At 44.3% G+C, this 26,148-nt stretch overlaps 1 protein-coding gene across 4 annotated transcripts in view; it reads right to left on the bottom strand.

The window, feature by feature from the left end:
- The window catches only part of LOC106577688 (FMR1 autosomal homolog 1), a 29,760-nt gene extending 4,446 nt beyond the window's left edge, over positions 1 to 25,314 (bottom strand). The window contains exons 1-12 of one of the 4 annotated variants that reach the window (XM_014156011.3): positions 24,618 to 25,314; positions 12,267 to 12,319; positions 9,188 to 9,281; positions 8,301 to 8,387; positions 6,927 to 7,075; positions 6,387 to 6,480; positions 6,037 to 6,153; positions 5,771 to 5,941; positions 5,594 to 5,672; positions 5,229 to 5,386; positions 4,560 to 4,646; positions 163 to 391 (exon numbers count right to left, since the gene is read on the bottom strand). In XM_014156011.3, the coding sequence (XP_014011486.1) occupies positions 163 to 391; positions 4,560 to 4,646; positions 5,229 to 5,386; positions 5,594 to 5,672; positions 5,771 to 5,941; positions 6,037 to 6,153; positions 6,387 to 6,480; positions 6,927 to 7,075; positions 8,301 to 8,387; positions 9,188 to 9,281; positions 12,267 to 12,319; positions 24,618 to 24,668 (1,369 nt within the window). In that variant the 5' untranslated portion in view covers positions 24,669 to 25,314. The remainder of the gene's footprint in view (positions 1 to 162; positions 392 to 4,559; positions 4,647 to 5,228; positions 5,387 to 5,593; positions 5,673 to 5,770; positions 5,942 to 6,036; positions 6,154 to 6,386; positions 6,481 to 6,926; positions 7,076 to 8,300; positions 8,388 to 9,187; positions 9,282 to 12,266; positions 12,320 to 24,617) is intronic. The other 3 variants (XM_014156013.3, XM_014156014.3, XM_014156012.3) reach the window with 3 other exon arrangements.
- Positions 25,315 to 26,148: the final 834 nt, after the last annotated feature.

The raw sequence follows: 26,148 nt of genomic DNA, 5'->3' as shown, positions 1-26,148 counted from the left end.
GTCCCTGAAGACTATTGACAGAGTGTAGCCTGCAAACAACTAATATCACACAGAACCAACAACCCATAAAGGCAATTGAATTATTCCGATAAGAAGCATGCCAGGTTTGTTAAGTCAGAATCTGTCATAAACAGAGAGGGATCAAAGGAGTTGTCTAGTCACCATATCCAGAGTATTGGCTGTTGGAGGGCCTGCGTCCTCGGCCGCGGCCTCCATAGATGCGGGAGGTGTGGAGGTTGGTGGAGTTGCTGCTCTCGTCCGTCAGGTAGCCCTTCTCCCTGTCCCCGGGGCCGGTGCCCCCGACCCGACTAGGGGGAGCACGATAACCCACCCCGATCTGACGGAGCTGCTCGTCAATCTGCAGCCGCTCCAGACGCAGCTGCTCCACTTCCTGTTAGACAGAAGTACATGTTATTGGGCAGAGTACATGTTTGAACATACACTACCGTTTGGGGTCACTTAGAAATTCGCTTGTGTTTGAAAAAGCACTTTTTTTTGTCCATTAAAAAATCCAATTGATCAGAAATACAGTGTAGACATTGTTCATGTTGTAAATGACTATTGTAGCTGGAAACAACAGATTGTTTTTAATGGAATTTCTACATAGAAATTCACACGTGCTGAGAGACCCAGACAGCAACCCGTTCTCCCTGCTGGAGGGTGAGAGTGAGCAGGGTGACACAGATGCCAGCGAGGGGGTGGGAGAGGTAGACCTCAGGAGACGCTCTCGCCGTCACCGCAGGCCCATTACCAGCAAATATCACTTTTGTGTTCCAATGGCACGTTGTGTTAGCTAATTCAAGTTTATCATTTTAAAAAGGCAAATTGATCATTAGAAAACCCTTTTGCAATTATGTTAGCGCAGCTGAAAACGGGAGGCAATAAAACTGGCCTTCTTTAGACTAGTTAAGTATCTGGAGCATCAGCATTGGTTGGTTCGATTACAGATTCAAAATGGCTAGAAAAATAACTTTTCTGAAACTGTCTTCTTCTGAGAAATGAAATTGCCAAGAAACTGAAGATCTTGAAATAAGAAATAGTACCCGCAAAACACCAGTCTCAACATCAACAGTGAAGAGGCGACTCTCTAGGCAGAGTTGCAAAGAAAAAGCCATATCTCAGACTGGCCAATAAAATAAAAGATTAAGATGGGAAAAAGAACAGACACTGGATAGAGGAACTCAACCTAGAAGAACAGCATCCCGGAGTCGCCTCTTCACTGTTGACGTTGAGACTGGTATTTTGCAGGTACTATTTAATGACGCTGCCAGTTGAGGACTTGTGAGGCGTCTGTTTCTCAAACTAACACTTATGTACTTGTCCTCTTGCTCAATTGTGCACTACTTCTGCTTAGAGCCAGTTTGAGCTGTTCTGTGAAGGGAGTAGTACACGGCATTGGCCAAGAAACTGAAGATCTTATACATTTCTCGCATGGAATAGCCTTCATTTCTCAGAACAATAATAGACTGAGTTTTAGAAGAAAGTTCTTTGTTTCTGGCCATTTTGAGCCTGTAATCAAACCCACAAATGCTGATGCTCCAGATACTCAACCAGTCGAAAGGACAGTTCTATTGCTTCTTTTATCAGAACAGTTTTCCGCTGTGCTAACATAATTGCAAAAGGGTTTTCTAATGATCAATTAGCCTTTTATAATGATAAACTTGGATTAGCTTACACAACGTGCCACTGGAACACAGGGGTGATGGTTGCTGATAATGGGCCTGTGTAGAAATTCCATTAAAAAAGAAACTGCTGTTTCCAGCTACAATAGTCATTTACAACATTAACCATGTCTACACTGTATTTCTGATCAATTTGATGTTATTTGAAAGGAGAAAAATTTGTTTGTTTTTTTCAAAAAAAGGGACATTTCTAAGTGACCCCAAACTTTTGAACGCTAGTGTACATCCTAGACACATTCCTATAGGGCAGAGCACGTTAGAACATATGCTGCCTGAGGAAGACTAGTTGAAACGCGTTGCAGTTGTGGGTCCTGATGCACTGACTGCTCCCATATGTATTCTTATGTAAATATATCCTGTTAATAGTCCACTGAAGTTTATTGAAAAGTACTGGCCGCCTACTCGTCTTCTTTCATTACAACATAGACGGAAAGAATATCTTGTGGGCAAAGAGCCTGGACCTCTGTGGGCTGGCAAACATTTATTTTGAAACATACAGGGCCCATCCCAAAATGGCATCACATTCCCTATATTGTGCACTACTTTTGACGAGAGTTCTATGGGCCATATTGCAACAGTTTGACATGAAATTTCAGTATCTGGAGAAGGAAAAAAGCCTTTTCTAGACTGACATCTCTTTTTCAGTTCTGCAGTGTGGGCAAGACTGTGGGTAGCCGGATCAGTTTAGGAGTGTAAGGGCTGGGGATCAAGTACACAGACAGCAGTTCACTGGGGCCTTTTGGTTAGGTGAGGTGGCTGAGGGTGTCACTTCAGAAGGCAACAGCTGCTGAACAGCTGACCCTTGAGGGAGGTGGCTGACAAGGAGCAAGGGGGTGCAAGGATGGGTAGAGGCGTTATTTTGGGAGGCTACGGTCCAGATAACCTGTAATCTACACCGCTACCCCCTCTTCCCAACCCTGAGCAGGGGACTATTTATAAAAGCACACAGGGTAAGGGCGAAACGGAGCTACTCTCAGCAGCTTTCACATGAGGTGAAGGGTGGATGGAGGGGGGACTGGGGGGGACGGGGATAGGTGACCAATCTGAAATGATCTGGCACCCCCACCCACCCCACAAGTCCCCATACAGTGTACAGTACACAGAACATCACCTATTGAAAGACACTAGTTTCCACATGTTCACAAGTAGGTAGATTAGAACTTGCTCCTGATTCAGAGTCAGATATTAATTTCCTTCTATGGTTAAGGTTATGATGGGGGAGGGTAATTTGATCCTAGAACTGTGGGTAAGGGAACGCCTACCATACGTGTATATTCAGGCCATTGGCCAGTTATTCAGTGCCTAGGCTTACTCTAGATATTCAGAGGCATATAGGGTCAACATATACAGTGCCTTGAGAAAGTATTCATACCCCCTCGACGTACTCCGCATTGGTCTGTTACAGCCTGAATTCGAGCTACACACAATACCCCATAATAACAAAGTGAAAACATGTTGAGACATTCCTGCAAATTTATTGAAAATGAAATACAGAAGCAGAATTTACATAAGTATTCAAACCCCTAAATCAATACAGATTAGAATCACCTTTGGCAGCGATTACAGCTGAGAGTCTTTCTGGGTAAGTCTAAGAGCTTTGCACACCTGGATTGTACAATATTTCCACATTCTTTAAATTATTCAAGCTCTGTGAAGTTGGTTATTGAACATTGCTTGACAGCCATTTTGAAGTCTTGGGTTTAAGTGATTTAAGTCAAAATTATGCCACTCAGGAACATAATGTCGTCTTGGTAAGCAACCCCAGCGTACATTGGCCTTGTGTTTTAGGTTATTGTCCTCCTGAAAGGTGAATTTGTTTCCCAGTGTCTGTTGGAAAGCAGACAACCAGGTTTTTGCCTGTGCTTAGCTTAATTCTGTTGCTTTTTTATCCCCCCCCAAAAGAAAGTGTAGTCCTTGCCGATGACAAGCATACCCATAACATCGCAGCCACCACCATGCTTGAAAATATGAAGAGTGGTACACAGTGATGTGTTGTGTTTGCCACAAATATAAAGTTTTATACCAGGACATTGAGTTTAATTTAGTGCAATTTTGCAAAAGGATGCATGTTTTGGAACATTTTATTCTGTACAGGCTTCCTTTTCAGTCTGTCATTTAGGTTAGTATTGTGGAGTGACTAATGTGGACCAAACCTCAGTTCTCCCACATTAAAACAGTGATTTTAATGGCTGTAAAGTCAGCATTGGCCTCATGGTGAAATCCCTGAGCAGTTTCCTTCATTTCCGGCAACTGAGTCAGGAAGGATGCCTGTATCTTTGTAGTAACTGGGTGTATTGATACACCATCCAAAATGTAATTAATAACTTCACCATGCTCAAAGGGACATTCATTATCTGCTTTTTTTTATTTTTACCCATCTACCAATAGCTGCCCTTTGCGAGACATTTGAAAACCTCCCTGGTCTTCGTGGTTGAATGTTTCAAATTCACTGCTCGAATGAGGGACCTTACAGATAATTGCGTGTGCGGTACAGAGATGAGGTATTAAAAATGTTAAACACTATTGCAAAGAGTCCATTTAACGTATTAAGCCATAACAAAAGGGGTTTAATATGTATTGACTCAAGACATCTCAGCTTCCCATTTTCAATTAATTTCTAAACATTTCCAAAAAAAAAATCCACTTTGACATCATTAAATCTCAATTTAATACAATTCAGCCTTTAACAAAATGTGGAAAAAGAGGAGTGAATACTTTCTGAAGGCACTGTAGCTGACAGTACGGAACCTAAAGGGTCTGTCAGGCCACAGTGATATCGTAAAAAAGGGATCCGAGGTTTGATTGACATGAGCAGAGGGCTGAGTGCCTATTATTTGTCTGGTGGTCTCTGTACAGGTTTCTGCCTGTGTGTCTCACCTGTAGGTAGGCCACATGGTACTCTAGCAGGGCCTGGGCATTGCTGATGTTCTCCTTAGTTCCCACAAAGACGAAGGGGACCATGCCCTGGAGAGGAGGAGGAGAGGAGGATGTAAGACAGTAGACTGGTAGAGCAGACTTACTAGTGGAGAGCGCGTCATGAATTTGAGGAGGGCGAGTCCTGCTGTTTAGTCATGGACATTTGTACATTTTCGCAAGGGCCAAAGAACCGGTGTATTTACGTTGACGTAGAAATACGCTGAATGAAAGAGGGTTCTCTTTGAAGGAAACATTTTAGAAAACTTGCGTGTACGCTCACAATCACAAGAAAGCACACTGAACAACACACAAACACCAACCGATGAGAGACCCCAGCCAACCCCTCTAGAACGGGTGACGTACAGTACAGACATGCTGTGGAAACTGAAATGGGACAACTGGCAGCCTATAGACAGAGCTTATGGTTGTACAGAAATCCCAGTTGAAGGACTGCTGGATTTCCTGCTTATTCTCTCCTAATTCCAGAAATCTTCCAACCAGAATCTCTGGAAATGTTGGGAAAGCTATCAGAATTTTGACAGAGACGATGGTGGTGACGGTGAAAACATAGAAGCGGTAATTAACACCATGGTACGGTTATTGTTAGAGCGGTCGCAGCGATCCATTCACCTCTTGTTTAGGGGCAGTGTCTTCTCTGCCAGCCCCCTGCCTGCCTACCTCCTCCCGGGGAAGCTTTTTGTCGTTGTCCCCCTCGATCCGGACCCGAACCACACCCGACTTGTCTACGATCTCCTGGATGACTTTTCCGTTCTTGCCGATCACTTTGCCTGGGAGAGGAGAGGAGGGGGGGGGGGGGGGGGGGGAAGAAAAGGTGGACATTTGGAGACTAAGGAATAGTTGGACGAGTCTGGTTTATATTAAAATTATAAAAGACGGCACAATTGAGATCGTATCATTGTTTCTCAATACATGTATATATACATTCACAGGACATTTTGTGATTGACTAAATCATGGGTAGGTGCTTTAACTCACCTACGAGGTTCCTGGGCACCTGGAAGTAGTCTTCTTTGAACTCCAGGAAAACCCTGGCCAGTTTGACTGCTTCTGGAGTCTGCAATGCAAACGAGCCATTATACATAGAGACAAAGACTGACACACACCAAGACCCCTCTCTCACCTAAACACACGCACAAACACGACCACACACACCTCTCCGTAGATCCTGAAGGTGCAGCTCTCCTCCTCCAGTTCGATGGCGGTGACGCCGGGCACCTTCCTGGCCTGCTGGATGTTGGCACCGTGGGAGCCGATGGCCAGACCCATCAGGTCTTCCCTTACCTTCACCTCCTCCTGGTATGCTGACGCCAGCTGCTTACTGGTCTGGGGGTGCAAAGAGAAAAGGGTGTATGTCTCGACATTTTGACGGTGGTCTCCAAGTTACATTTTAATTGAATGAACATGATGTGCATTTGTACCTCAAGGTGTTTAGTGGCTTCTTCGTTGCGGGACATGAGCATGAGCTTGGTACGGATGCTGCGGAAGTGCATGTCGCTCAGGAGAGCAGCACGCTTTACTGACGTCTCGTTCGTTGACTAGAGAAAGAGAGAATTAGCGTGAGAAAGCTACTTTTACAGGAAAAAAAGGACAAAACTAGGGTCCGTATTAAAAACATGTCGGAGTAGTTGTGCTGATATAGGATCAAGCCCCCAGTCCATATAACCTTATGAATTACCTAAAAAGGCTAAATTGATCCTAGATCAGCACTCCTACTCTGAGAAGCTTAGTGAATACAGGCCCTGGAAGCAGTATTTGTTGTGATACTGACCAGCACGGTGAGCTCGTGTGAGGCTGCACTGTAGAAGATACAGTTGGCTCCGATGGCTTTCCTGAAGTCTTTGTGGATGTTGTCGTTCGCACAGCTGTTGGTCCAACAATAAACTCTGGGTGAATCCACAGTTACTCACAACAATAACAACGCACTATGTAGCTACTGAGAAAGAGGCCATTGGCCTGCCCAAACACGACAAAGCTCAGATGACATTTCAATGTAACAAGAACCCCCTCACAAATAGCACCCTATAACCTACATAGTGCACTACGTTCTATAAGTGAGTATATGTAGCCTTGCACGGGCCTTGACTTGCGCGAGACAAAACGGTCAAAAAAAATAGTGCACTAAATAGGAAATAGGTTTGCCATTTCATGTCAAAGCAATATACTCCAGTGATAACTGGAGTAACACCCGTAGACGGTCAGTCTGAGTGCAGTGCTACGGCGCCACCAGTGGTGAGGCTGGTGTAGTGCAGTGCTACGCCGCCACCAGTGGTGAGGCTGGTGTAGTGCAGTGCCAGGGTCAGACACTCACATGTCCCGGAGGTCTTCTGGGACAGCGATGGGGACCTTGTGGAAGGAGTTTCGGGAGGAGGGGCTGTTGGGGTTGACGGGCCGGATGCGTTCGTGCGTGACGATCTCGTTGTATGTGGCATCGCAGGCTGCGTACTCGATGACGTAGAACTGAAGGGTTCAAAGAGAGAAGGGTTCTCAGAAGAAGAAAAAATGGCAAGAGAAATAAAAGTAGTGCTGAAGAGTATTTAATCAATAGAGACAGACCCATATGAATATATGGGCCAAATAGTAAGGGGAGGGCTATATTCAGTCAGGCTAGACACGTTAATACTACCCAACTACCTAGTGGGCAAACACCGCAACAAATCTAAAACAGACCAAGACTGCATTCATACCACAGACAACTTATTTCTCCATCACATTGAAGATTAATAGGGGTTTTAGGGAAAGTAAATCAAAAATGGCACTTCTCTTTAATATTTCATCCAGCTTAGGTTTTATTCATTTGATTGATGAACCAAGTCCTTTTTCTAGTCCACTCTGACTCAGAATGAGAGCGAGAAAGAGGGAGGAGAGAGAGATGGAACACACCATGCTCTAAGGCCAGTATTAAAACCATCACTAAACAAAGCGGACATTCCAACAGGCCTTCATCACGGATCCAAATGCAATTGTCGTATCTTGCGTCACACAGCACGAGGCCTCAATAACTAACGCCTCCTCAGTATCACCCTACTGACCCATAGTGTACCTGTTTGATTCCCATAGAGCTCTGGTCAAAAGTAGTGCACTATATAGGGAATAGGGGGCCGATTCAGGAAGAAAACACCTAGCCACTCCTGAAGATGAGAGGATTGAAGAGGTATAAAACAAATGGTAGTTGCTTCAGTGTTCCTTCTCATAGACTAGGTGAAACTTCCCCCATAATTGCACCTAGCAAATGCTTTCTGATCTACAGAAGTGCGTCAGGTGTAGGGGTCAATATGGAATCTAGAATCTGTATATAGTCTGGGTGGCCCTACAGTATGGGCCAGCCTGCTTTAAACACACCATGCGCTTCCTGCTGCCTTAGCTGACCCTATTAACCTACATTAGACTGCTGTCGGTCGGTCCAGCCAAGGAATGACTGAGGGATATCCCATAGTAGATGAGGAGGGTGTGTAAAAAGCTGATTCATCACACAACATGCACATGACACGAGGGTGCACCAAATGGCGACCTGGACTGATCTTGATGTTGAAAAGAGGACTAAATAGCTAAAGTATTGGTTGAGATCGAGCTATTCTTCATGCCTCCGTTCACATTAGAGTGAAACTCGACTCCTTACGAACACACACCGTGCCCCCGCACCGACCCCATGCCGGCCCCAGCGTGCACCCAACCCCTAACTCACCAGTCCCTGACTCACCTCTCCCTTCATCATTCTCACCCGGGCCAGCCACCAGCCACATGGCTCCTGCTCGTTGGCCCTGGAGTAAACCTGGGGAGGGGTAGAGAGGAGAGATGATTAAAGCTGGACAGAGAGAGTTTATACCTGCAAGGGATGCAAAATCCCACTATGTCCCTTGTTAAAAAAATAATAATCTAGATTTCCTGTTTAGGCCCATTTTCTCCTGTATACAGGAATCTTCCAAATCAAGATTTCTAGAAAACCTGGGAAAGTTCCCATAATTTTGCAACCCTAATACCTGCTTAGGGACGCATACAGCAAGGATGGTACCAGAGCAATGAGAGGAAAATAACTGGGCAATTACAAAAAGAGGGAATATTTCTTCACAAATCTATGTAACATAAACCATCACTTTCAGGTGTGAAAAACCTATAGGAAAGTCATAATTGTGAATGTAGGAGATATAAATAAATATAGACAATGAGATGAGTTTGTCTCAATGGCAATAATGAGTGCTGCTGTGATGAATGGAATCCTAGCTGGCTAATCATGTCTAAATTGGACCGTGGTTAATCTCCCTCTACATCACGCTGCCGTGGTGAACAGGACTCCGGGTAATCCCTTGACTAGCAGGGAACTGCCGCATGGGTAGTAATCTCCAGCTATGACTGGAATCATTGCGGAGGAAGCAAACTAAACCGTTGATAGTGATATGGATTAATGTATGGTACGGGACCATGTATGACATCACAGTTTACTGGGGGAAAACCGGGATTTCTGGGGGGGGGGGGGGGGGGGGTGGAAGATTCCTGGAACTTCTCTAGATTCGGTTTTGCAACCCTAGAGGGAGATAGTGAGGTCTGCGACATGACATGAACAGCCTGGCGTACCTCAACCTCCTCTCCCTCGCCGATGTCCTTGTGGTAGTCGGCTGGGGGCGGCAGCCGCACGTCACTGAAGGGCAGCTGTCTCTCTGGTTGCCAGCTTTTTAGGGGGACAGGGAGAGAGGCCAAACAATCAAACATACACCGGTCAGCCATCTTACAAACTGGAGAAACCTGAAAAGACTACAACATCGGCTGACTCCCTCTTCATGTCATGTGATTTATAACAGGAAACAAGTCCACTACCCTTAACACTTTCTCTTGCATCTGCATGCGTGCAGGGCTCTACAGTGCGGCCATTTTACTCACATATGCACTGAAATATTTTGCTGTGAGACCGGGAATTTCGTATTTTTCATTGTGCTCCTAAATGTCTGTGGGCATCTACATTTTAACTTAGGGACACACGTGCTCCTTGTAAAAAAAGGTCAGTGTGTAGAGCCCTAGTGTGTGTGTGTGTTTCCAGAACATAGACTCTAATGAAAGAACTACTAAGAAACACAGGAGACAAGACCCAAGAGTGTCAACCCCTAACATAAGGCTTAATAGTCCTGCTGCCTGACAGACAAATCTCATGGTGACAGTCAGTGAAGGCCAGGGAAAGAGAAAGGGAGTAATGTACAGTTGAAGTCAGAAGTTTACATACACCTTAGCCAAATACATTGAAACTCAGTTTCACATTTCCTGAAATGTTATCCTAGTTAAAAAAATAAAAAATAAAAAGATGTTTTAGGTCAGTTAGGATCACCACTTTATTTTCAGAATGTGAAATGTCAGAATAATAGTAGAGAATGATTTATTTCAGCTTTTATTTCTTTCATCGCATTCCCAGTGGGTCAGAAGTTTACATACACTCAATTAGTATTTGGTAGCATTGCCTTTAAATTGTTCAACTTGGGTCAAACGTTTCAGGTAGCCTTCCACAAGAAGTTAGGTGAATTTTGACGTATTCCTCCTGACAGAGCTGGTGTAACTGAGTCAGGTTTGTAGGCCTCCTTGCTCGCAAGCGCTTTTTTAGTTACGCCCACAAATTTTCCAACTTTGGAAGGATGCTTGGGGTCAATGTCCATTTGGAAGACCCATTTGCAACCAAGCTTTAACTTCCTGACTGATGTCTGACATAATTCTCCTCCCTCATGATGCCATCTATTTTGTGAAGTGCACCAGTCCCTCCTGCAGCAAAGCACCCCCACAACATGATGCTGCCACCCCCGTGCATCACGGTTGGGATGGTGTTCTTCAGATTCGAGGAAAAAGGGGGAGGCTTGCAAACATAAAAGGTCATTATGGCCAAACAGTTCTATTTTTGTTTCATCAGACCAGAGGACATTTCTCCAAAAAGTACAATCTTTGTCCCCATGTGCAGTTGCTCACCGTAGTCTGACCTTTTTACGGCGTGTTTTGGAGCAGTGGCTTCTTCCTTGCTGAGCGGCCTTTCAGGTTATGTCAATATAGGACTCGTTTTACTGTGGATATAGATACTTTTGTACCGGTTTTCTCCAGCATCTTCACAAGGTCCTTTGCTGTTGTTCTGGGATTGATTTGCACTTTTCGCACCAAAGTATGTTCATCTCTAGGAGACAGAACGCGTCTCCTTCCTGAGCGGTATGACGGCTGCGTGGTCTCATGGTGTATATACTTGCATACTATTGTCTGTACAGATGAACGTGGTACCTTCAGGCATTTGGAAATTGCTCCCAAGGATGAACCAGACTTGTGGAGGTCTACAATTTATTTTCTGAGGTCTTGGCTGATGTCTTTTGATGTCAAGCAAAGAAGCACTGAGTTTGAAGCTAGGCCTCGAAATACATCCACAGGTACACCTCCAATTGACTCAAATTATGTCAATTAGCCTATCAGAAGCTTCTAAAGCCATGACATTTTCTGGAATTGTCCAAGCTGTTTAATGGCACAGTCAACTTAGTGTATGTACACTTCTGACCCACTGGAATTGTGATAGTGAATTAATCTGTCTGTAAACAATTGTTGGAAAAATTACTTGTGTTGTGCACAAAGTAGATGTCCTAACCGACTTGCCAATACTATAGTTTGTTAACAAGAAATTTGTGGAGTGGTTGAAAAACGAGTTAATGACTCCACTCTAAGTGTGTGTGAACTTCCGACTTCAACTGTATGTTTGCTGTGGGAAAAGCCATAAACTTAATGAGTGTAACTCAATTACATTTGGTAATGATCCTAAGATGGCACCTATAATCTACAGTAGATAAATTATCTACATTGTGTGTGTGTGTGTGTGTGTGTGTGTGTGTGTGTGTGTGTGTGTGTGTGTGTGTGTGTGTGTGTGTGTGTATATAAAGGCAAAGTGAGCGAGACGATTAGAATAATCATCAGAAACGTCAGTGGATTACAGAACTAGTATATCGGGGAGGTAGTGTGTGTATTTATCTAAAACACTAAAAACGAGAGCTCGGTCTAAAAACAGCTCAATGGACTGCAGCTTAGTTCAACCTACTGGCATCAAATTCACAGAAAGATACTTACGCTCACTAAGTGAGGGGGTTCATGATCATTTTAATATAGGCTAGCCCTCAAATAAAATAGGGTTGAACTGTACACAGATTGAGGACAGTGGTGAAAATATGAACAAGACATTCTTAAAAATAGTATCTAAGTGCCGAAGCAGGCACTCCTAGAAAGCACAGGTTTCAATCAGTCATGTAGTATCTCACACAAACAGCTCCTCCTCCACAAGCAAGGGCAGGGGGGGGTGATGGAACAGCAGAACCATCCCAAGAATGTCAGGGGCCACTGTCCAGTGCGCCTGCCTGTACACCTCAGAGGACTATATTTAGGGACACCACAGACGACAGAGTCAACTAGAGAAAGAGGAATGGGGGGGGGGGGGGTAGGAGTTACTATAAAGGGTTTTGTGGACAGCCGTGTGCCGAGCACAGGTGGTGCTGAAATGGGGATTTGAGGAAGAGAGTAAAACAAACCCAAGGGACTGGGGGAGAGCGATGACTTGAGCAGCGTGGGTAGACTGGTGTGTGTGTCTAACTAGGATAAACCTGTGACTCACAAATAGAGGGGCTACTACCCGTCACGAGTGTAAATAACAACTTACTTGTTCTCAAATACTATTGTGAGTGAGTCTTCGTGGACATCTTTGATGAACCCCTGAAAAAGAGGAGAAAAGGTTGATGCGTATGCCTGTCAGAGGGTAAAAACAGCTCTCTAGGGCTGGTACGGTTATGGATGAAGAGTCCTGAAAATAAAATAACCAGCATAACTGTTTAAAATAATAAATTGTGGAACAAACAGCTGACTGAAGAGGGGGCGGCGGGGCATTCGTGCAGTTGAGTCCTTTTCTACAGTAACATGGACTCAACGTGATGAAACGTTGCACCTTGCAAAAATGTATAATGTTCATCCAAATGGACTGTTTGTCATGTTAGTCGAGTTGAATAAACAAATCACGGCACATTTAAGGTTACACGTCCTTTAACCTCCTGGTTTGCTCCCATGCGTACACTTGCAATGGTCGCCAGTCTACTCATTATCGTCTCTGACTTGAATGAGGACTCCCATATTATTCATTTCATTTTTATTGCAGTACATGCAGTCAGGAGCGGAGGAGAAAACGTGAGTAAAAATGTGTTGCTGTTCGAACGGTTATTACGGTGACCGCAGTAATTTGGCTGGCCAATTACCGTTATCCACAATTCCATGACCGTCACAACCCTAGGTCCGACTGCACAAGCGTGCACGCAGATCAAAAGTGCACAACACGACCCACCCCACTGGAGAAAGTTAGGTGATACTGGATCAACAGCAATTACAAGAGAGACGACTCCTCCAAATCTGTCTCCCATCCATCAGTCAGCCCTCTACAGATCTGTCACACTGTGCCATTAACTCCCCACTAGGGTGGGAGTTGGGAGTAGTGGAGGGAGGTTGCCATGGTGCTCAGTGTTACACTGCCTTATATGGGGCCAAGAGGTCACTGGCAGTAGGGCCTGAGAGGGAGAGTGATTGTCAGAGCTTCACCTGCTGGAAAGGAAACCTAAGGTTTGGAGAGGCAGCGCAGGCGTTATACATACTGAAAGCCCTTACAAGTGATAGCATCAGATTCCCTTATACTACACAATCTAACAATAACTTCAGTTCTACTGCTGCCACTTTTAGGCAGAGAGAGACAGCCCCAGAGAGACGGCCAATGAGCCAGAGGGACGCCAGATTGTGTTGTGACAGTGCAATTCAAACTGCCACTGTCTGTGTTGCTGTCACTCAAACTGCAGGCTAGTGCCACAGAGACTAGCTAGCTAGTAGTTACCAGAGGGGGGGGGGGGGGGGGGGGGGGGGGGAGAAAAAACCCCACTTTGGATAGCTGCCTTGTTTGATGATAGGAGACGGGCATAGTATATTCCAATACATGGCTTACTGAAGTAGTTCTAATGAATGGTGTTCATTTTACAACCAGGTCAAAGGTCAGGCAAGCCTTTTGGCATGAGAGCACAGAGGTTAGAGTGTCATTCCCGGTGGTACAGTGAGGTCACTCCTTCTCCAGCCATGTGCTGCACTAGGAGAACTCCCCACATGGCCAAAGACGGACCACTCAGGCGTGGGGGTGCCAGGTCTACTCTACACAACCCTGGTATAGGACGACGTCCCTGTAAGCACCTGTGTAAGGACGTTTTTTTTCTGTTTTAATATTGTTGGACATAAGACTACAAATACCAGCAAATCCACTCCAAGTGACTTGAATTTTGGAAATCTGTTCCAAAGTATTCACACGCATAATACTATAAACAGCCTACACTCTTCTGGGAAGGCTTCCACTAGATGTTGGAACATGGCTGCGGGGACTTGCTTCCATTCAACCACAAGATTATTATTGAGGTCGAGCACCGATATCGGGCGATTAGGCCTGGTTCGCAGCCGGCGTTTCAAATCATCCCGAAGGTGTTCGATGGGATTGAGGTCAGTGCTCTGTGTAGGCCAGACAAGTTCTTCCACACCGATCTCGACAAACCATTTCTGTATGGACCTCACTTTGTGCAAGGGGGCATTGTCACTCTGAAACCGTAAAGGGCCTTCCCCAAACTGTTGCCACAAAGTTGGAAGCACAGAATCGTGTACAATGTCAGTGTATGCTACATCGTTTAGATTACCCTTCACTGAAACTAAGGGGCCAAGCCCGAACCATGAAAAACAGCCCGAGACATTCTTTCAAACTTTACAGTTGGCACTATACATTGAGGCAGGTAACGTTCTCCTGGCATCAGCCAAACCCAGATCTGTCCATCGGACTGCCATATGGTAAAGCGTGATTCATCACTCCAGGAGAACACGTTTCCAATGATCCAGAGTCCAATGGCAGCGAGCTTTACGTCACTCCAGCCGACGCTTGGCATTGCGTATGGTGACCGTCGGCTTGTGTGTGGCTGCTCGGCCATGGAAACCCATTTCATGAAACGCCTGACGAACAGTTCTTGTGCCGACATTGCTTCCAGAGGCAGTTTGAGAGCTCGGTAGCGAGTGTTGCAACCGAGGACAGATTATTTTTGACACGCAAAGCGCTTCAGCACTCCGCAGTCCCGTTCTGTAAGCTTGTGGCCTTCCACTTGGCGACTGAGCTGTTGTTGATCCTAGATGTTTACACTTCACAATAACAGCACTTACCGGGGCAGCTCAAGCAGGGCAGAAATTTGATAGACTTGTTGGAAAGGTGGCACGTTGAAAGTCACTGAGCTCTTCAGTTTGTTTGTTTATGGCGATTGCATGGCTGTGTGCTCAATTTTATGCACCTGTCAGCAACGGGTGTCTCTGAAATAGCCGAATCCACTCATTTGAAGGAGAGTCCACATTATTTTGTATATATAGTGTACATGTGATCGTATACAAAATGTAAGCAAGGTTTAAAATTATTGTTTCAGTCAAATATATCCATTTGGGCTTCTTGTGGTTAAGTTGCTGTCCACAATTTATTTGGCCCCATGACTATCCGCTCAAGAAAAACAGATCTATAGATCTCTATATATCTAAACTCAAAAGAAAAAAAAGAAACGTCCCCCTTCACAGATCTTCATTGTAAAGGGTTTAAACACTGTTTCCCATGCTTGTTCAATGAACCATAAACAATTAATGAACATGCACCTGTGGAACGGTCATTAAGACACTAACAGCTTACAGACGGTAGGCAATTATGGTCACAGTTAAGAAAACTTAGGACACTGAAGAGGCCTTTCTGCTGTTTATGAAAAACACCAAAATATGCCCAGGGTCCCTGCTCATCTGCGTGAACATGCCGTAAGCATGAGGACTGCAGATGTGGCCAGGGCAATAAATTGCCATGTCCGTACTGTGAGACGCCTAAGACAGCACTACAGGGAGACAGGACGGACAGCTGATGGTCCTCACAGTGGCAGACCACGTGTAACAACACCTGCACAGGATCGATACATCTGAACATCACACCTGCGGGACAGGTACAGGATGGCAACAACAACTGCCCGAGTTACACCAGGAATGCACAATCCCTCCATCAGTGCTCAGACTGTCCGCAATAGGCTGAGAGAGGCTGGACTGAGGGCTTGTAGGCCTGTTGTAAGGCAGGTCCTCACCAGACATCACCGGCAACAACGTCACCTATGGGCACAAACCCACCGTTGCTGGACCAGACAGGACTGGCAAAAAGTGCTCTTCACTGACGAGTCGTGGTTTTGTATCACCGGGGGTGATGGTCGAGCGTTACACCGAGGCCTGTACTCTGGAGTGGGATCGATTTGGAGGTGGAGGGTCCATCATGGTCTGGGGTGGTGTGTAACAACATCATCAGACTGCCTGCAATGACATCAAACTCAGTCTCAACGCTGTGCGTTACAGGTAACACATCCTCCTCCCTCATGTGGTACCCTTCCTGCAGGCTCATCCTGACATGACCCTCCAGCATGACAATGCCACCAGCCATACTGCTCGTTCTGTGCGTGATGTCCTGCAAGACAGGAATGTCAGTGTTCTGCCATGGCCAGCAAAGAGCCCTGATCTCAATCCCATTGAGCACGTCTGGGACCTGTTGGATCGGAGGGTGAGGGCGAGGGCCATTCCCCCCAGAAATGTCTAGGAACTTGCATGTGCCTGGGTGGAAGAGTGGGGTAACATCTCACAGCAAGAACTGGCAAATCTGGTGCAGTCCATGAGGAGGAGATGCACTGCAGTACTTAATGCAGCTAGTGGCCACACCAGACACTGGCTTTTGATTTTGACCCTTTTGTTCAGGGACACATCATTCGATTTCTGTTAGTCACACGGCTGTGGAACTTGTGCAAACAATGTTCTTCCCCAAAAACATAGCAAAACGACAATCTAGCTAACTATATAGCTGTCATCTAAAATATAAATTGGGGTTAAGACAATTCTTATTTGATTAATGATGGCTGGACCCATCTATGTTAAGCTAGCCAGAATAAGGATTAGCCACAATAGTGGACTTTGCGGTTGGCCTTCAAAATAAAAGTATGGCATAATTCTACTATTTGTATTCATTTGCGTCAGTCATTGACAAACTGCAAATTCCACTATTGTGCCTATGCCTTAATTTGGCTAACTTCACAACACATAACCCGGTCCGGTCGAGCCTCACTAGCCAGGTGAAGCAAGCTGGCGACTTATAACGTTAGCTTTGGGAAACAGGGTTAGGTAGCTGGCAAGCTATTTATTTTCACGAACTTTAGTTCAATTTCAATAGGCGAACAACAAGTGGCAACCTATCCAATACTTACTCACAAGGATTCCTAAATCATTGCTAAGAATAATGAAAATGGCTGCAGTTTTTACTGGTCATTGTTTTCAGGCTGGTTGAATTGGTGCTAGCGAGGTATCAAGCTAAAGCTAGCTACCCCAGAAGTTGCGGTCGAACAAATTGCGCTTTATTACCAACGTGGTATTGTAAACACATCGCTCGTGGCCAGTGTTTGCTGACTTTTTTGTACAGCTTTGACAGTGCTACTCTATCTTTTTTGACACAAAGACCTAAACAGCATTCAATAATATGTATGTCATGAAGCTAATAGCAGTGACACTATTACTGTGTAACTCCGGTAGGACAACATCGGAAAAATAGTGCACTTGGTAGTGTTAACCGGTGCTCGACCAGTCGGCGAAAGCCAACATCACCCACGACAGAAAGGTTGATTGTCAAGGGCAATGAAATCCATTATCTTGGCTTTAATGAACTTCGCCTTTGAGTTGTCTCGCTAAAATTGTTACTCTTTCAAATTATGTGGCGTCATTACGTCATGTACCTACATTATTTAGGTATGCAAGTCAGCTTTGACATCGGTGTTGCACATTGGCCGACACAGATGGTGGCATTTTTAGCGGATATCGGCCGATACCGATATGTTCACCGATATATCGTGCATCCCTAACTTTAGGAATACACAGGGAGAGACTATGGAAGCCTATTCCCGCCCCTAATTATTATATTTTTTTCACGTTCTCTCAAAATGGACTAAACAATATTGAGAAGTTAATTGAGAAGGCCAGCATCCCGAAGTCGCCTCTTCACTGTTGACGTTGAGACTGGTGTTGTGCGGGTACATTTAATGAAGCTGCCAGTTGAGGACTTGTGAGGCATCTGTTTCTCAAACTAGACACTTATGTACTTGTCCTATTACTCAATTGTGCACCGGGGCCTCCCACTCCTTTTTCTAATCTGGTTAGAGCCAGTTTGAGCTGATCTGTGTAGGGAGTAGTACACAGCGTTGGCCAAGAAACTGAAGATCTTGTACATTTCTTGCATGGAATAGCCTTCATTTCTCAGAACAATAATAGACTGATGAGTTTTAGAAGAAAGTTCTTTGTTTCTGGCCATTTTGAGCCTGTAATAGAACCAAAAAATGCTGATGCTCCAGATACTCAACCAGTCGAAAGGACAGTTCTATTGATTCTTTTATCAGAACAGTTTTCAGCTGTGCTAACAATTGCAATAAGTTTTTCTTATGATCAATTAGCCTTTTAAAATGATAAAACTTGGATTAGCTAAGACAACGTGCCACTGGAACACAGGAATGATGGTTGCTGATAATGGGCCTGTGTACGCCTATGTAGAAATTCCATTAAAAAAGATACTGCCGTTTACAGCTACAATAGTCATTTACAACATGAACAATGTATTTCTGATCAATTTGATGTTATTTTAATGGACAAACTTTTGAACTATAGTATATGTATGCATGTTATTTTTTATTTAACTGGGCAAGTCAGTTAGGAACAAATTATTATTTACAATGACGGCCTAGAAACCGTGTTAACTGCCTTGTTCAGGGGCAGAATGACAGATTTTGACCTTGTCAGCTTGGGGATTCGATCTAGCAACCTTTCGGCTACTGGCCCAACGCGCTAACCACTAGGCTACCTCTCACCCCAATAAATACATAACCAGTCAAAAGCTTGGACATGCCTGCTCATTCAAGGGTTTCTCTTTAATTTTACTATTTTCTACATTGTAGAATAAGTGAAGACATAACTATGAAACAACATATGGAATCAGTTAGGAAACAATAAAATGTTCAATCAAAATATATTTTGATGTTATATTACTCAAAGTAGCCACCCTTTGCCTTGATGACAGCTTTGCACACTTGGAATTCTCTCAACCAGCTTCAAGAGGAACGCTTTCCCAACAGTCTTGAAGGAGTTCCCACATATGCTGAGCACTTGTTCCCAAACCAATTTGGGTGAGGTACTCACACTCACACACTGATGGGATGGCATATCGCTGCAGAATGCTGAGGTAGCCATACTGGTTAAGTGTGCCTTGAATTCGAAATAAAATCACCTTCTGCGTCACCAGCAAAGTAGCCCCACACGATAACACAACCTCCTCCATGCTTCACGGTGGCAACTACACGTGCGGAGAGCATCCGTCCACCTACCCTGCGTCTCACTAAGACAAAGCAGTTGTAACCAAAAATCTCAAATTTGGACTCAGACCAAAGGACAGATTTCCACCGGTCTAATGTCCATCACTCGTGTTTCTTAGCCCAAGCAAGTCTCTTCCTATTGATGTCCTTTAGTAGTGGTTTCTTTGCAGCAATTCAACCATGAATGCCTGATTCACGCAATCTCCTCTGAACAGTTGATGTTGAGATGTCTGTTACTTGAAATCTGAAGCATTTATTTGGGCTGCAATTTCTGAAGCTCGTAACTAATAAAACGTTTCCTCTGCAGCAGAGGTAACTCTGGGTCTTCCATTCCTGTGGCAGTCCTCATGAGAGCCAGTTTCATCATAGCGCTTGTTGGTTTTTGCGACTGCACTTTTAGAAACTTTCAAAGTTCTTGAAATTTTCCAGATTGGCTGACCTTCATGTCTTAAAGTAATGATGGACTGTCATTTCTCTTTGCTTATTTGAGCTATTCTTGCCATAATATGGACTTGGTCTTTTACCAAATAGGGCTATCTTCTGTACTACTACCCCCCCCCCCCACCTTGTCACAACACATTAGCTCAAATGCATTAACGAAATAAATTCCAAACGTTTAACAAGCAACACCTGTTAATTGAAATGCATTCCAGGTGATTACCTCATGAAGCTGGTTGAGAGAATGCCAAGAGTGTGCAAAGCTGTCATCAAGGCAAAGGGTGGCAACTTTGAAGGTCAAATATATTTGTTTAAAACTTTTTGGGTTAATACATGATTCCAAATATGTTATTTCATAGTTTTGATGTCTTCACTATTATTCTACAATGTAGAGAACAGTAAAAACAAATAAAAACAATGTAATGAGTAGAGGTGTCCAAACTTTTGAATGATACTGTATATATAAAGAAGTCAAAGGTGCTGCTCTCACAGGTTTCCTAGATAAATTAAGGGATGTCGAAAACGCACTCATGTGCTTGATATGAACAATAGTGAGAGGAGATTAGTACAGTGCCTTTCGGAAAGTATTCATACCCCTTGACTTAAAGTCAACATGTCTGTGTTACAGCCTGAATTCAAAATGGATAAAAAGCGACTCACTCATCTACACAAAATAACCCGTAATGACAAAGTGAGATTTGTTTCCTCACCAAAATTGTTTCAAACGAAACACAGAAATCTTATTTACAACCGAGTCAATACTTTCAAGCACCTTTGGCAGTGATTACAGTTGAGACTCTCTGGTTAAATCTAAGAGCTTTCCACACCTTGATTATGCAAATATTTGCCCATTGTTATTTTTTTTAATCATTCCTGGACAACCATTTTCAGGTCTTGCAATAGGTTTTCATGTAGATTCAAGTCAAATCTAATTTGGCCACTCAGGAACATTCACTGTCTTCTTGCTAATCAACTTAGATTTGGCCTTGTGTTTTAGGCTATTGTCCTGCTGAAAGGTGAATTAATCTCCCAGTGTCTGGTGGAAAGCAGACAAACAGATTTTCCCAATAGGATATTCCCTGTGCTTAGCGCCATTCCATTTTTTTATCCTGAAAAACTCCAGTCCTTAACAATTACAAGCATGCCCACAACATGATGCAGCCAGCACTATGCTGGAAATTAGTAGAGTGATACAAAGTAATATACTGCTCAAAAAAATAAAGGGAACACTAAAATAACACATCCTAGATCTGAATGAATGAAATAATCTTATTAAATACTTTTTTCTTTACATAGTTGAATGTGCCGACAACAAAATCACACAAAAATAATCAATGGAAATCCAATTTATCAACCCATGGAGGTCTGGATTTGGAGTCACACTCAAAATTAAAGTGGAAAACCACACTACAGGCTGATCCAACTTTGATGTAATGTCCTTAAAACAAGTCAAAATGTGGCTCAGTAGTGTGTGTGGCCTCCACGTGCCTGTATGACCTCCCTACAATGCCTGGGCATGCTCCTGATGAGGTGGCGGATGGTCTCCTGCGGGATCTCCTCCCAGACCTGGACTAAAGCATCCGCCAACTCCTGTACAGTCTGTGGTGCAACGTGGCGTTGGTGGATGGAGCGAGACATGATGTCCCAGATGTGCTCAATTGGATTCAGGTCTGGGGAACGGGTGGGCCAGTCCATAGCATCAATGCCTTCCTCTTGCAGGAACTGCTGACACACTCCAGCCACATGAGGTCTAGCATTGTTTGCATTAGGAGGAACCCAGGGCCAACCGCACCAGCATATGGTCTCACAAGGGGTCTGGAGATCTCATCTTGGTACCTAATGGCAGTCAGGCTACCTCTGGCATGCACATGGAGGGCTGTGCAGCCCCCCAAAGAAATGCCACCCCACACCATGACTGACCCACCACCAAACCGGTCATGCTGGAGGATGTTGCAGGCAGCAGAACGTTCTCCACGGCATCTCCAGACTCTGTCACGTCTGTCACATGTGCTCAGTGTGAACCTGCTTTCATCTGTGAAGAGCACAGGGCACCAGTAGCGAATTTGCCAATCTTGGTGTTCTCTGGCAAATGCCAAACGTCCTGCACGGTGTTGGGCTGTAAGCACAACCCCCACCTGTGGACGTCGGGCCCTCATACCACCCTCATGGAGTCTTTCTGACCGTTTGAGCAGACACATGCACATTTGTGGCCTGCTGGAGGTCATTTTACAGGGCTCTGGCAGTGCTCCTCCTGCTCCTCCTTGCACAAAGGCGGAGGTAGCGGTCCTGCTGCTGGGTTGTTGCCCTCCTACGGCCTCCTCCACATCTCCTGATGTACTGGCCTGTCTCCTGGTAGCGCCTCCATGCTCTGGACACTACGCTGACAGACACAGCAAACCTTCTTGCCATAGCTCGCATTGATGTGCCATCCTGGATGAGCTGCACTACCTGAGCCACTTGTGTGGGTTGTAGACTCCGTCTCATGCTACCACTAGTGTGAAAGCACCGCCAGCATTCAGAAGTGACCAAAACAAAAGCCAGGAAGCATAGGAACTGAGAAGTGGTCTGTGGTCACCACCTGCCGAACCACTCCTTTATTGGGGGTGTCTTGCTAATTGCCTATAATTTCCAACTGTTGTCTATTCCATTTGCACAACAGCATGTGACATTTATTGTCAATCAGTGTTGCTTCCTTAGTGGACAGTTTGATTTCACAGAAGTGTGATTGACTTGGAGTTACATTGTGTTGTTTAAGTGTTCCCTTTATTTTTTTGAGCAGTGTATGTTGGATATGCCCCAAACATAACACTTTGTATTCAGGCCAAAAAGTGAATTGCTTTGCCATATTACTTTATTCTATACAGGCTTCCTTTTCACTCTGTCAATTAGGTTAGTATTGTAGAGTAACTAGAATGTTGTTGATCTATCCTCAGTGCTCTCCTATCACAGCCATTAAACTTTGTAACTGTTGGCCTCATGGTGAAATCCTGGCGCAACCGCTCATTCCTCTCCTGCAACAGTTAGGAAAGACACCTGTATCTTTGTAGTGACTGGGTGTATTGATGCACCATCCAAAGCGTAATGAACTTCACCATGCTCGAAGGTATATTCAATGTGGTTTTTTTGCACCCATCTACCAATGGTGCCCTTCTTTGCAAAGCATTGGAAAACCTTCCCAGTCTGTGGTTGAATCTGTGTTTGAAATTCCCTACTCGACTGAGGGATCTTACAGATAATTGTATGTGTGGGGTACAGAGATGGGGTAATTAAAAAATCATGTTCAACACTTATTGCACACAGAGTGAGTCCATGCAACTTATTATGGTCCCGTGTGGCTCAGTTAATAGAGAATGGTGTTTGCAACGCCAGGGTTGTGGGTTCCATTCCCACGGGGGACCAGTACGGAGAAAAAAAATGTATAAAACGTATGAAATGTATGCATTCACTACTGTAAGTCGCTCTGGATAAGAGCGTCTGCTAAATGACTAAAATGTAAATGTAATTATGTGACTTGTTATGCATATTTTCACTCCTGAACTTATTTAGGCTTGCATAACAAAGGGATTGAACACATATTGACACTTCAACTTTTCATTTGAATGAATTGGTAAAGATTTTGAAAAACATAATTCCACTTTGACATCATGGGGTAGTGTGTAGGCCAGTTACCCCAAAAAATCTAAATTTAATACATTTTAAATTAAGGCTGTAAGGCAACAAAATGTGAAAAGTAAAGGCGTGAATACTTTCGAAAGGCACTGTAAAGGTGAATGGATTGTGTACTTTCAGGCCGTAGAGCCAAAATGTCACAAAGTTAACAGAACAGGTGTGAGGGACAGAAGGAGAGTAAACATAGTCCAAACCAGGGGTATTAAACTCTTACCCTATGAGATCCTGAGCCAGTTGGTTCTGTTCTACCTGATAATTAATTGCACCCACCTGGTGTCCTAGGTCTAAATCCGTCCCTAATTAGATGGAAACAATTAAATAAATGCAGTGGAACTGGCTTCGAGGTCCAGAGTCGAGTTTGAGGGGTCTAAACCACAAGGGGAGAACAGAGCTAGAGAAAAAACCAGGACAGAGTGAATGAGAATTTGGACTGGCAGAGTGCTGAGATTAGGATCACCTGTTCCACCAACACCTGCTTCAGTTCTTCAGTTACTGTCAGGCAGGCTCAACTGAGCCATTCAACCCATAGCAAATCACTAGGGCCTATTCAACTGTCTGCAAGCACACAAACTGTCTGTTTTACTAAACTACAGCAAGCATTTGCACAGGGACTTCTGCCTTACTGACGTTAAATGTAGTCATTTGACTCAACTTGAGTCACTGAATAAAATAACTGACATCCTCATAATGAATGCATTGACTCCCTTATGTTGAGTCACCTAATTTGGTTATGTCACTGTAGTGTGATGTTTGGAAACAGGCATGATATGACTGACTATCAATGTAAATAATTTGATTCACTGTAATAACGTAGGCTGACTCAGCCTCCTCGTTTGAACGAGAAATATGACGAAAAAACTAGTTAGGAAACAATGTGCGAAAGTGGAAATAATTTGACAGCTTTATGGTAGGTACATGCTTAGAAAGACGAATCAAATACATTACGTCAGTTAGGCTACTTACTTTGCTGTGTCTCACCCGGGACAGTAAACAAACAGGTCGAGATCTCATAACATTTTAGATTTGCCATCCTTCCACCGCCCTCATTCTCGCTAGCAAATGTGAGTGATTAGCTAGCAACTCCTACCAAAGAAAGGAGTGCCCCGAGAAGATGGTTAACTGACTAGCTCAAGACAGCCAACAAAGTGTAAAATAGACATTTGGAATTTACCAAAACCAGGCCACTACAAGCGTGCTCCACAATGGCCAACAGTGACCTGATGAACAAAACAAAAATCTAGGAATAGCGATCTTAACATTTTTTGGGCCTACTCTCAATGAATGATGCTGCTAACCAAATCTGCCAGCTAGTTAGTTAACGTTACCAACGCTAGCTTGGTATTTGTTAGCTAGTTAGAACAAAACTGTCGACATCCATATTTGCACTTGTTTACCAGTTGTGCATCCTTAGCTAACGTTAATGACTGCACTATTTCATTTACCTTGTAGAAGGCCCCGTTCGAACCGCGAACCTCCACCGCCAGCCCGTCCATAGTCGTCGGTAGGTCCCCACGACTGGGCTTCTCTGATTGAGCCGCTACGACTCCGTGCGGTTCCGGTACCACCCCCAGCTTCTCTGCCGCTGGCCCGTCGCCGCTCTCCGGCCGCTTGTGGATTTCCAGTGTTTCGGGAGGTGGAGGGAGAGGGGTGAAGGGATCGGGGAGTTGGGTGTTGATTATGGGATCAACGAATAGCTAACGTTAGCGTCTCCAGCGGTCAACTTGACGTTAGCTCACTACCTAGCTAACGTTAGCAAACTATCGACGATACCTTTGTTAGCTAGCGTGCAACGGCACTAGCAAGGTGCTGTCCTGCGTTGAGGGGGCCCGCGGCGGTCTCGTTGCAATGTGCTTCAAAGCTAATGATGCTATGTGAAAGGGAGATGTTAGCAAGGAGCTAGCTATCACCGACACCTTGATTCCGTCACTTGCGGGATGCCAAAACAGGCGTATACATGCAGCAGTCGAAGAGAAGTTACTGTATTAAGTCATCGCTGGGATTCCTTTTGTTGTTTTTGAAGTATAATTTAGCCAAAAAGTCTCCTCCCGAACTAAGCGTTTGTGGTGCACTATCGCCCTACAACTCCTTATACTCCAACCGCCCGTCCCTCAAACGCACGCCGACAGAGTATATCACTGAGGTACTGAATGATCTCGATAATCCCACCCCTCATTCTTCAAAGATACACCCAAAATAGCATACTGACTTATCATTGGTCAATATGACCGCAAATCAAATATAGATATTTTTCATTGGTTTAACAGTTAGAGGCCGGTCTGTGTTTCATCCAATAATTGAGCCAAATATCTATTTTAGGCATCTCTATTGGAGATACTGCCTGTCAGTTATGTTACCCAAATTACTGGCTCCTATAGCAAGCTAATTTTGTGGACCTCTACATTCCCATCGTTAGTGTGATTTAATTGAGTCCAGGGGTAGTCTATGAAAAATTATCAAATCCCGTTCATAAATGTGCAGACCACATTCATATTCATATTCATCTAAAATAAATATTTGTGGAAGAACAACAATGTACACTTTGCATGGTTTTTCTTTTAGATCCATTAGTAGGCTACCGGGTAAATAAAAAATTGAAAATGCAGGTATTCACATTTGCAAGGGAAGTGACATACTTTCAGAAAAATGGCCTCAATGTCCAGTCCTAGTTATTAAGAGGTATTTTTTATACAATGACGGCCTACCCCTGCCAAACTTGTAAAGGAGCGCTTGTAACAACTGACTGAGCCCTCTACCAATCACTGCCCAGTCAGTTGGTACATTATGCAAGGACCAAAGTTACAAAACCCCATCTGAGGGACCATGAATGAATATTATGGACCAGGGTGCCTATTCAAAACATGTCTCGGAGTGGTAGTGCTGATCTGAATAATTTAAAGAGGTTAATCAGCAGTTGCTACATCCATCTTTGGACTTTGAAATTAATGCTATAATGCTATACCAATTGAATCTGGA

Source organism: Salmo salar, chromosome 18, assembly GCF_965601325.2.
Source record: "Salmo salar chromosome 18, fSalSal1, whole genome shotgun sequence".
Lineage (NCBI taxonomy): Eukaryota > Metazoa > Chordata > Actinopteri > Salmoniformes > Salmonidae > Salmo > Salmo salar.
The sequence above is the reverse complement of the archived record's forward strand: the minus strand, read 5'-3'. Positions and strand labels throughout refer to the sequence as shown.